The sequence below is a fragment of the Dermochelys coriacea genome, chromosome 1, assembly GCF_009764565.3.
Source record: "Dermochelys coriacea isolate rDerCor1 chromosome 1, rDerCor1.pri.v4, whole genome shotgun sequence".
In the NCBI taxonomy this organism is placed as follows: Eukaryota; Metazoa; Chordata; order Testudines; family Dermochelyidae; genus Dermochelys; species Dermochelys coriacea.
Window position 1 is genome coordinate 292229971 of NC_050068.2, and position 12703 is coordinate 292242673.

Here is a 12703-nt window from a genome sequence, read left to right on the forward strand (position 1 = left end):
CAACCTGTAGCTTTTTAACTGGGAATCAGGAAGCTACCACTGTTTCCCTGTCAGCTCTGCTCAGACACAGCGGGAGAACTGAGCCCACCTTGTATAGTGGTGATAGGTGTTATAAATCCTTCCCTGGGTTGCTCCTGGGCAGCACACCTACATACAGCTCCATATGCAGGGTTTAGAGACGGGTCTCATGCTAGCCCTAAGTATGCACATGAGGTGATCTATGCTTCTTTTCCTTTCAAACTCTGGATCTGATCTGCTTCCATCCCCCATAGAAAACCCCAGGAAGACATCTCTCAGATGCTTTCTCAATATGCACTGCTGCTATGCGCTTCAGCTCAGTAGCCCCATGTGCTCTCCTCATTGAGATGTTTCCCATGTATTAACCCTGTTCCTCCCGCTCTAGAGCATCCCCGTTCATTCATTCCTGTAGAAAGACACCCTCCCCCCAGGTCTGCCCCATCGTGTAGACTCATGACTCCTGTTCTTCAACAGATTCTGCTAGTGTTTCGTATGGTTTCTTTCTGCTGCACAGCTGACTTTGTTCTTTCCATAAGAAACTAGCTTTGCTTTTTAATTGAATCAGTGCACTAAGTTTACTTGGTGTGTCTAATAGAAAAATCTTACTTTCAGTTTATTTAGGATGAGGGTGATGGGTTGGATCTCACAAACCCCCTTGGAGTTGCCAACTGATGTGCCAAGACTACTTCTGCCCCTACCTTCCTTGCCAGCTTAGGACTCAGGAACCCTGCCTGGCTGTGCCAGGTCACAAACACAGACCCAGGTCTGAACCATGTCCCACAAACTGCAAGCTTAACTGAGAGCAGCTTACAGAAGTGTTCCTGTCTTTAACACTCAGATGTCCAAACCCCAAATAAATCCGTTTTACCCTGTATAAAGCTTATACAGGGTAAACTCATAAATTGTTCACCCTCTATATCACTGATAGCGATATATGCACAGCTCTTTGTGCCCCCCCCCCAGCCTCCCCAGTATCAATGCATACTCTGGGTTAATTAATAAGTAAAAAGTGATTTTATTAAATACAGAAAGTAGGATTTAAGTGGTTCCAAGTAGTGACAGACAGAACAAAGTGAATTACCAAGCAAAATAAAATAAAACACGCAAGTCTAAGTCTAGTACAATAATAAAACTGAATACAGATAAAATCCAGTAAGCTTCCTTTTACAACCTAGTCTCCTTCTAGTCTGGGTCCAGCAATCGCATCCCCTGTAGTTACTGTCCTTTGTTTCAGTTTCTTTCAGGTATCCTTGGGGGTGGAGAGGCTCTCTTTAGCCAGCTGAAGACAAAATGGAGGAGTCTCCCAGGGGTTTAAATAGACTTTCTCTTGTGGGTGGAGACCCCCTCTTCTCTGCTATGCAAAGTCCAGCTACAAAATGGAGTTTTGGAGTCATCTGGGCAGGTCACATGTCCATGCATGACTTGAGTTCCTTACCAGCCAAGCCACATACCTGGGAAACCCCAGATGTGGATTGGCGTCTCCAAGTTCATTGTTGGCTTAAGGGCTTCTTGATTGGGCACTTACTGAGAATAGTCTTTTTTCAAGAAGCTGACCAACGTCTTCACTAAAACGTACTTAGAATCAAGTAAGTATGCAGCCAATATTCATAACTTCGAATATAAAAATGATACATGCATACAAATAGGATTAATAGATTCAGTAGATCACAACCTTTACAGAGATGTATTACATGGCATATGTAGCATAAAACACATTCTAGTTATGTCATATATACGTTCATAAGTATATTTCCATAAAGCTTTGTGGGGGGCACCGTCATAGTGAGTATCACATAATTTTTGTAGTGAACAATTATTTGTCCCCAAGTAAGTGGAAGAAAATCAACCCAAGAAATCATCCTTTGGCTGTACTAGCTCAATAGCTCAGAGCATAGAAAAGACTCAGTTGTGCTTCCTACAGCAGAGCCAGTATTTCCCCAGTTTGTAGCTGTATTTTTCAGTCTGTAGCATGAATGCCTCCTTTAGCTGTAGTATCTGGGCAGTAGCAGCTACATAGAACATAGATTTCACAAAAAACAGTGGCTTTCATCGTATGATAGATTTTATGTGCTCCAGGAGCTGCATTTCAATGCAAAGGGTAAATAATATGCAATTATTATTATTTTCACTCAAATACATTTACCTAACTTTTTTTTATATGGAAACAAAAATTGAAAAAGCTAATTTTGACACCAGCTGACAACACAAGGCAAGGTAAAGATGAGGCTTCTATATCATGCCTGTGTCTCTGCCTCTGGATCATAACTTGCCTGTTCTGTGCCGAGGTGATGCAGCACAGGTAGTTATGTAATGTAATTCGCTGTATTAATCCACGCTCTATGCAATATTTCGGTGTAGCAGGCGGGGTTGTTCAATGTAGGATTTCAGCCTTAAACTTGAATTTCCTGGCTTCTGCTGGTTTGTATCACAACCTTAATGTTGTTTAAACCTAATTGCATTTGATTCCCATGAGTTCAAACAGCCAGTCCCGCTTCAGAGCTGAACGTTAGGTGTTGAGGCTCTGGGTGAAACTGACAAGGGGGTGTGCTACTGTGCATTCTTTTTTCACACTTGTGCATTCCAGTTCAGTGCCGAATACTGATTTGTTCTCTCGGGTGATGTGTCTGAGGTAACTCAAAGGGTGGGGAAAGGGAGAAAATAGCAAAGTGCAAAGGGGAAAAAAAAATTGTCATATAAAGAAGGTGATGGAGGTGAATCCTGTTGTCTGATGTTTAGGGCTACATACCTAAACCCAGCGAGCACCCCATTTCATTGATCTTGGAATATGTTCGATAATACAAAAGGATTCTCAAGAGCTATAATAGTTACAGCCTTCTTAATTTCTGTTTCTTAATTTCTCACCAGGAAAATTGCTAACCTTTTAACCCCATCAGTGCTCAAAATCAGAGGTGTAAAAGGTAGTGTATGCACACGTGCAGTAAACACATTTAGAGGATGAACGCATTCTTCTCTCAGCCATTTGAAAGCTGTTGTGAAACACAGAATTTCTGGCAAAGTGAATGTCCTAGCCAAGGTCAAATGGGCTCTAAATATCTTCTCACCCTCTCCACAATATGAAGCTTGCTTTGATATAAACAACTCCTGAAGGTGAGAACTGGATCTGAGAACTGTTTCACACTTCAGCCATCTACAACCTCTGCTGTTTCTCTCAGTTTCAGATTATTAATGTGAATCCAATTACTGCTCTATATGGCAATGTATAATTGTACGGCTAATACCATGCATCTCCCCTCCCAGCCCCATCGCTATTTAGGGTGTTGTTCGGTTTACCTGTACTTTTTTCTGCTTAATAGAAACAAGGACAGCTTGGTGTTAAATACTGCATGTTCTTTACATTAGCTTTTCTTTTGTCCAAATAGCACAGTTCTGAAAGGAAAATCTCTACACACAAACAAACTGGCAGCTTGCTGCAAAGATGAAGTCTCTAGGAAAAAATAATAAAAAATATACACGGCTGCTTTGTTAGGGCACTGGGTCACAAGCTTTAAAAAAAATGTTGTTTATCTCCCCCACAGGTCATACAAAAGCATTGAGGAGGACGACTTGAAGTTTCCCCTTATATATGGAGAAGGCAAAAAGGTAGGCATGTGAGCTTTCCTTGAACCAAAGGGATAAAGAACTCTGTGCTGTTTACCACTCAGTGTAGCTTGTGGCAGTCCAATGTTTTCCACTCAGTATCTCTTTATTTTATCATTTTGACAGCTTGAAAAAATATTGTCTGACATAAATCAGTCTGTGCTGTCTGCAGGGAGGGTAAAGTACAGTGTATTAAAAAGGTAGCTTTATAACAAACGTTGTCATTTGTTGCTCAATTTCCTTTTTTCTTACATGCACACAGTTCATAAGAGTATTTTGCATTGTTGCAAATAAGCTAAAATGAGACTATCTTAAATTACTGTTCATGTGCAGACAGCTCTCATGGCTTGGGTGTGAAATGCATTTTAAATGTGGATGGGTTGGGTGAAGACAAAAATCTATCCACTTGGCTGACTAAAACAGCAGTTGTGTGTTTAACCATGATTTACAATGTACTGAGATAAAAGAAGCTGTTGAAATCCTGACATAAGGGGAGGCACTGGTGGGTGTGATCTGAGGGAAAGGTGACACGTTCGGAGTGATGTCCTCTTAGACCTTTGTCACATGAACCACCCTTGTATCCTTCCAGTAAGAACTAAAATTCCTTTTTTAAAGAAAAATGATAATTTCATCCAAGTGCCACTGTGTTACCAATTGCATGATTATGAAAAGCAAGGTTATTAGCTCTGATCCTAACAAGCTTAGCTAGTCGTAGCAATAGGATGAATATAAGGACACCAAGGTCTCAGTTTGCTGACATTAGTATGCTCACTGTGTTTCCAAACAGCACTTCCCCACTGTTTGGATTCTTATTTGAATATAGAAATATGCAATCTTCAGATATAATCTAGTTATGAAGGATTCAAATCTGCTGTAGCTTATCTGCAGGTTTGATGGGATTGGTCCTTTTGTTTGCAAAGTGTTTGTGCACCTGTTGTGTTTTTAATTTATTTTCTCTTTGTTTTGTGGATGTAGTGTTTTAATGTATAATGTTGTTTAAAGTCATCTCGGTCACTAGCTAGTATCCATAGCATAAGTTTCCTGGTTCAGAGGAGGCCCCAGATTCCCATCCCCCGACTGGAGGGTGATAGGAAGGTAGTTGGGAGAAGATGTTGGATTCATTGCCCTGTGAGAGTGTCTTACTGACTGCTCTGTGGCAGGGTATTATTAGTTAAGAAAAACTCAGGAGTTTCTTGAGGGATGGCTGCTGATTCAGGGGAAAAGTGCTCTAGCAAGTAGGTGAGGTGTTTGAGGTAATTGAAGATCTTGTCTGTACTGGTTCTGCAGTCAGGAGAAGCACTTTGAGAGAGGGTATTGGGGAGTGAGGTGCACCTCTAAAACTATTGCTGTTCTCAGTAATGACTGTGTTCATATTACTGTCATATCAGCGATTTAAGTTTGCATCATGGTTCTTGTCTTGCCAAAGGAAATATGTGGCAGCACTCCATTATGAAGAGACATCCTGCTGCCTTCATTATTAAACCCCTAGGGTTGTTCCTTTTGGTTTTTTTTAAACTTTTTATTAAGGCAAAATTAAAATAAAATGTTAACATACTAAACCGTTTTACTTATTCAGGATCAGATTAATATTTAAAGAAGCTGGTTAAAGATTTTGGTTTGCTGGTTGAGGAGCTCCCTTCCTCTGAGTATGCTAAAAAGAGTGCCAAGTATCTAAATAGCGGTCTTCTTTTTGGCATTTTTCTTATGTACGTTCTTGTTGTGAAAGCTTTTCCATTACAAGAACTGTCCATATTTTATTACACAACAATTTGTAGGAGGAGGGGGTCACATTTTTCCAATAATGTGCAACACAAGGTATAGCTGCTAACAACAAAGCAATTAATTTGTAGTTCTGCTTAAAAGGTCGAACTTTTATGTGAGCTTTAAGGAAGCAGATCAGGGGATCTCTAGGATGCCTACATTTTGTCATAAAATGAATCTCTTTAATAATTGCTCCCCAAACCATCTAAATCCTGGACACATCCCGCCTATCTGCAAATACATTTCCCTTTACCTGCAATCCCTCCAAAAGAGCACTGCTCTAGTAGCAAAAACATTATGGATCTTAACTGGAGTCAAATGCCATCTATACAGTAATAATTTATAAAAATTATCTTTGAGCTACATATATTGAAAATGAATATCCCCTTTCCCACTCACCCGCATCAACTTCTTTGTCCAAATCCTTCTCCCATCTTTCCATCTGGGTTATTTTCTTATCAACATCTTTTTCAATCCAAATTGTATATGTTTTAGAAATTAAACCTTTTGTTTCAGCTTGTTCTTGGCTCAACTTTTCAGACGTGTTTAAAGGTCTAGCTAGAGCCACCACATATCCAGATTTCACAATAAAATATTTGACTTTTAAATATTGACAATATGGGATATTTATATCACTTACATTATTACATGGTATAATTTGGAATGATTTCAAATCAATACCAAGGAACAACTGTCTGAATTGAATAATCTCAGCTCTTACCTACAGTGGACAGTCACTTTCATATGTCCTAGGGATAAATTCCTGATGATTAAAGAAAGTAGTTGAGGGTGAGGGTCGTAGTGACAGGAATTTAGAAAATTTGTCCAGAGCTGCTAAGGTCGTCTCGCTAAATGACCACCCTTTATTTTTGGAGACTTGCGTTTCTTTTTAACTCAGCATTGACTATGAATAGCCATATTTGGGCTCCAGTCTTCTTAGAATTTTACCCCATGTTTGGAGGTCTGTTGTTAGCCTAGTTAACCACATATTTTAATTGTGATGCATAATAATAATAATCCAAATTAGGGAAAGCTAGTCCACTTCACTTTTACAGAACTTAGAACTCACCCTTGGTCTTACATGTCCATATGAATTTTAATACTGCACCCTGCCAAGTTTCTGATCTCATGCCAGGGATACCAACAGAGATGTACTGAAAAAAAAAATTACTGGGAGGACATTTGTTTTTACCAAGGCTGCCCTACCTAGCCAGGTTATTTCTTATTTGTTCCATTCTTCCAAGACTTCCATCATTTTATTTCACATTGAAGGATCACTTGCCTTAAAATGATTTTTGTGTTTCTCCACAGTATTTATTCCCAACTATTTTAAAGATTCCTTTACCCATTTCAGTTTATGTAGATGTGACAACAGTTGGTTTTGACCCTTTTGGGAATATTAATTCTTAAAATTTCAGATTTATCATAGTCTATTTTGAAGCCTGATTCAAAATCCCAAATTGCCCAAATTCCAAAGTTCTGTAATTTGTAAGAGCTTTCTGCCTCCTGCAGATATAACAAGACGTTGTTATATAACAAGCATGAAAAGCTATTATGTGTTTAATCCAGAAGGCATGCTGATGCCTTTTACCATGGGACTGTTTCTCACACTCAGGGCAAATGGCTCCATTGCCAAAGGAATGCATAACAGCCATCCTTGTGTTGTACCCCTAAACAAAATAAAAGGAGGGAGGAAACCTCAATATTTACCTTGCCTCCCTTTTTTCAAAAGCTGCCTACCACTCAGCACTTTCCTTGTTCCCAGGTGGTCAGGGGGATGTTGCATATAGGAAATGACAATACTTCCAGAAAGAGCTGTAAAAATATTCTGCTGACGGAGTGCTCTTATTGACTAACACGCTGGGTGCTTCATACACTTAATATAATTTAATACTTCTATTGTAAGTAGTACTTGAGGACTCTTACAGAGAGATTAAGGCTCCATTGTCTTAGATGGTGCACAAACAAGTGTCCCAGAGACCTCACAATCTAGACAATTCATAAAAACAGAAATGGGGAAATAGAGGAGGGGAAAGGAGAACAAGGAAATGGTAGAGAGAGGTGCATTAGGTATTTTTAAATTCCTGCAGACTTAGATTAATGACAGAGAATTTTGATTCTGGTTGAGATTACACACACACACACACACACACACACACACACACCCATTCATTCTCTTTCTCTCTGTGCTATATATAATTTTGAGACAACAAGTATTTACAGCGATCCCAAATTTCACAAACCACCTAACGATGCAATGAATGCTAAACCCACTCCTGAACTACCCAGGGGAATTTAATTTATGGTCTAGAACGATGGGCAGGTTTTTTCTTGGCCCTGCAGAAAGTGAGAAATTGAAGTCAGAGTGACTCTGGTGGATAAGCAGCTAAAATTGTGAAAGTGAAAAGATTAAAGGTCACTGTCTGTTAACTCCCCAGTGTAGGGGAGAAAACATTGAAAAAGAGAGGTGATTCATCCAAAAGCCCTAGCAGTTACGTGATGGGGTCAGTTTTTAATTCTTTATCACATTAACATTGTGTCTCGAAATGGCTGTGATACTAATGCGTTTCTCTTGTTTCCAGGCTCGTGTCATGGCAACTATTGGAGTAACTAGAGGACTTGGAGACCATGACCTGAAGGTGCATGACTCCAATATCTACATCAAACCTTTTCTGTCCTCATCTCCCGAGGTACACCATCCATGTTTTTGTTACATGATGTATGGGAGTGGAAGAAAATTAATTAAACTAAGCGCACATTGTTCATCCTGAATTACTGTCAACTGTGGACAATGTCCAGCATGTTGTTTGATCACTTAAATAAATGTGTAAATCAAGGGTGGAAATAATGACAGGATGCCATTCGCTACATAGTAATGTAGTTTTCATTCCTTTTCCTACTGCCCCAGGAATATACACATCTCTGTCAGGCCCCTGATGCCTTTCCGCCTTCTAAGTGTCATGGTTAATGTGTTTCTGCCTGAGGGGCATTGGATGTGACTCTGCAGCTGCTTCATGATCAGCCCAAGGATTCACTATGCAGTGGCGCAAGATGTTCTTCCCCCTATGTTTCCTTTTCAGTGACCGAGCACGCCACTGACACAGAATTTTTAAAGCCGATGTCAGCTTATGAAATAAGAGAATAGAAACTAGATACTGGAGTCCCTGATTTCTTGCATGGCAACATGGAAACTACAGCTTGTACACAGCACAGAACCCCAATGTCTAAGGAGGAAAAATAGCCAGGGCACATTAAAATAAGCTCCACACCTGCCCTTGATCCACTTCACTTGCAGACCCAATACTTAATCTTTAAGTCCTTCAGTCATTTGGGACCTGACTTGCAGAACATTTTCAGTTCATCACTATCCAATACATGGTAGCTGATGGTATTTGGAGTGAAGCACTCCAGAGCAGGAGGTAGGGCATTTTCAGTTGATGGCCCAGGATGTTGCAGTGGCCTAGTGGAGATTCTTAGAAGGAGTCGGAGCCTGGATGTCTTCAGAGCCTCATTGAAAACTCCTTTTTGCATAAGCCTCCCTGGAATAACAAAATATACGGAATTAATAATGAACATAATATTTAAAACAGTAAGCAAGACAGGTCAAGCCTACAGAGCTGAAGAGTAGAATCCATTGTGAACACACATGAGTCTTAATTACCATGGGTCAAATCCTGAGAGTTCTGCACTTCCCACTGGCTTCAGCAAATATTCAACAGTTGCCAACATTTGACCTAGCAGTTGAGACTTACCTGCTATGGTGCTGAGTGTCCTAGTAGTGACTACGGAGAGGGAGTGAGCGAGTTGTGCGCATATTGAAACGTAATGCTGCTGCCAAACTACCAAGTCCTGACTAAAAAGTGCTTCCACTGAGGCTTGAAAGACAGCTACAGAGAGATTCTGGTCACTTAAAGAAAAAAAGTCTATTGACAGCCACCCGTCATCCTTCCCCACTCTCATTCTGCTCCTTTCCCTGTTTTTTTTCCAATGTATGCCAACTGTGCTGTCCCAAGCCAGGGCATCAGCACTTCTGCCCTCATCATTGTAATAGATTTGGTTTGTGCCAGTATAATGCTGCAATTCTACCTCTTCTTTCTGGCACTCCAAGACCCGGCTCTACTATAGTATCTTGGCAGGATCAACCTTGCCAATCGCTGCAGCAACATTCATTCATGCAATATAAAGATCTTGGAGATTTGTATCTTGCATCTTGTAGGTTTTTCCAATTTGTGTTTGAATTCCAAAACGTGATGCGCATAACACATACTCTAGCTGAGTCTCAGACTCTGCAAGTGCCTGATCAAATGGCAGCAAAAAATGTCCTTGTTTCCATAGTCCTTTGGCAGTTAAGGCTAGCAGAAATGTCATAGGGGCCAGTAGAAGGAAATGAAGAATATCATCCCTAACAATCTTGAGGTAAGCCAGCAGAAATCAAATTCTATGAGAAAACAAATACATGTGCCAAAAAAAAATACACACCGAACATTGCTCTTCTCTCAGAGATTGTCGCTATATTGTCAGGAACCTGCAATACATCTTGCAGACAAAGCTATGTTAAGAAGCAATGTCCTGTGCTGCCATTTGGGGAACTTGAATTTGGAAGTAAATTAAGTAGTAATAATACTTGCAACTTCTATAGCACTTCCTCATCAGTGGACCTCAAATAATTATATAAAGGTGGGGAAAGATAATTTCCATTTTACAGGCTGAGAGTCTGAGGCATAGAGAAGTTAGTCACACATTGAGTCAGTGACAGGATAGAACTACATCTTCTGACTTCGGGTCCTGTGCCACAGCCACTGCCCCATTTCCCAGGCCAGGGAAGAACATGGCAAATTTGTTTCAAATAATAAAACCAAAGCTATGATATAAGATTGCAACAGAAACACATCTGAAATCAGAACCATATAAATATCTGAAGAAGCAGACTGAGTCTAAATCCAGAAGCGTAGGTTTAAGTAACTTTTGGATGGAATCAAATTTTACTAATATAGACGTACTAACCCATGAGAGGAGCAGAACCGGATCCAAGTCTGACAGTCAGTCTTCGATGATTCAGCTGGTATGAGACATTTGAAAGACTTTCACAGCTCTAGAAAACTGAACCACTTATAATGAACTGGAGAAGCATAAAGCAGACTTACCAGAGCTGAGGAGATCTCACATTGTATTACATATCTATTTTTCATAGTGAAATAATCATTTGACAAATCTTAATATGAAATTTTGGCATTAGAATTCAATAGGAATCTTGTCCCTGTATCTGGGAGGTAAGATTTGGTTTTAAGATTCTTCAAATGATTACTCACCCATTTATTGGAAAAGGCATGCATCTGATGACACCATTTGGTCCTTGTTATTTCACCTAACTGCTCGTCTGACTGAATGATGTGGAGAGGGAGAACTGAAGAACCTTTTCCCATAAAGGCTGTGCTAAAAGAGCTTGCTAACACTTCACAGTATGTAAAAGGAAACCACACAATGTTAGACTGACACCAGTGTTTGGTATCAGAGTAGCAGCCGTGTTAGTCTGTATTCGCAAAAAGAAAAGGAGTACTTGTGGCACCTTAGAGACTAACAAATTTATTAGAGCATAAGCTTTCGTGAGCTACAGCTCACTTCATCGGATGCATTTGGTGGAAAAAACAGAGGAGAGATTTATATACACACACACAGAGAACATGAAACAATGGGTTTATCATACACACTGTAAGGAGAGTGATCACTTAAGATAAGCCATCACCAACAGCAGGGGGGGGGAAGGAGGAAAACCTTTCATGGTGACAAGCAGGTACGCTAATTCCAGCAGTTAACAAGAATATCAGAGGAACAGTGGGGGGTAGGGTGGGAGGGAGAAATACCATGGGGAAATAGTTTTACTTTGTGTAATGACTCATCCATTCCCAGTCTCTATTCAAGCCTAAGTTAATTGTATCCAGTTTGCAAATTAATTCCAATTCAGCAGTCTCTCGTTGGAGTCTGTTTTTGAAGCTTTTTTGTTGAAGTATAGCCACTCTTAGGTCTGTGATCGAGTGACCAGAGATATTGAAGTGTTCTCCAACTGGTTTTTGAATGTTATAATTCTTGACGTCTGATTTGTGTCCATTCATTCTTTTACGTAGAGACTGTCCAGTTTGGCCAATGTACATGGCAGAGGGGCATTGCTGGCACATGATGGCATATATCACATTGGTAGATGCGCAGGTGAACGAGCCTCTGATAGTGTGGCTGATGTGATTAGGCCCTATGATGGTATCCCCTGAATAGATATGTGGACAGAGTTGGCAACGGGCTTTGTTGCAAGGATAGGTTCCTGGGTTAGTGGTTCTGTTGTGTGGTGTGTGGTTGCTGGTGAGTATTTGCTTCAGATTGGGGGGCTGTCTGTAAGCAAGGACTGGTCTGTCTCCCAAGATCTGAGAGAGCGATGGCTTGTCCTTCAGGATAGGTTGTAGATCCTTGATGATGCGTTGGAGAGGTTTTAGTTGGGGGCTGAAGGTGATGGCTAGTGGCGTTCTGTTGTTTTCTTTGTTGGGCCTGTCCTGTAGTAGGTGACTTCTGGGTACTCTTCTGGCTCTGTCAATCTGTTTCTTCACTTCAGCAGGTGGGTATTGTAGTTGTAGGAATGCATGATAGAGATCTTGTAGGTGTTTGTCTCTGTCTGAGGGGTTGGAGCAAATGCGGTTATATCGTAGAGCTTGGGCTTTAGGACTTCCATTTAAAGGGACAAATTGAGTAAATATTTGGAGAGGGACTGTTTTGATTCAGGAGAATCAAGGTGATTTCAGGAATAACAGGTCAAATCTGACTGGCTTGGAATTCTTTTAGGCTACTACTGTCAAGGAAGAAATGAAAAATGCAGTAGATGGTCTTACACAGTGCTTGGATTTCTCAGAAAGCATTTGAGAAAATGGTCTGACTCGTAGGTTAATATAAAAGACAGAGCCATGGAGTAAGTGGAAAGTTGGCACAGTACACTGGAAATTGGCTAAAGGGCAGGAAACAAAAGGTAGCAGTAAAAAGCTAAAAGGAGGTTAATTGGTGAGTGCTGCAGGGAACAGTGTTGGGACCAGCTTTTCATTATTTACATACAAATTACTTGGAAGATGGTATAGAAAGAGATTTCCATGTGTGCCAATGAAACTGCGTTGGATAATAGTGCACGTACAAGGAACAATACAATTAAGAAAGGATTTAAATTTATTGAAGTAGCTGTGCTGATAGTAAATGCAGCTGAAGCTGAATGTAGAGTGCTGCCCATCTTGGCTTGAATTCCATTGGGCCAGGCTGGTTCAGGACCATCTCGGGTGGCTGCAGGCTACATGTCAGT

General features: G+C 40.5%; 1 protein-coding gene across 2 annotated transcripts in view; it reads left to right on the forward strand.

Moving 5' to 3' along the window:
• The window catches only part of PPM1H (protein phosphatase, Mg2+/Mn2+ dependent 1H), a 225245-nt gene that overhangs the window by 196506 nt on the left and 16036 nt on the right, over positions 1 to 12703 (forward strand). For both annotated transcript variants that reach the window (XM_038396952.2, XM_043494125.1), the window contains 2 exons: positions 3555 to 3618; positions 7959 to 8066. In XM_038396952.2, coding sequence (XP_038252880.1) covers positions 3555 to 3618; positions 7959 to 8066 — 172 coding nt within the window. The remainder of the gene's footprint in view (positions 1 to 3554; positions 3619 to 7958; positions 8067 to 12703) is intronic.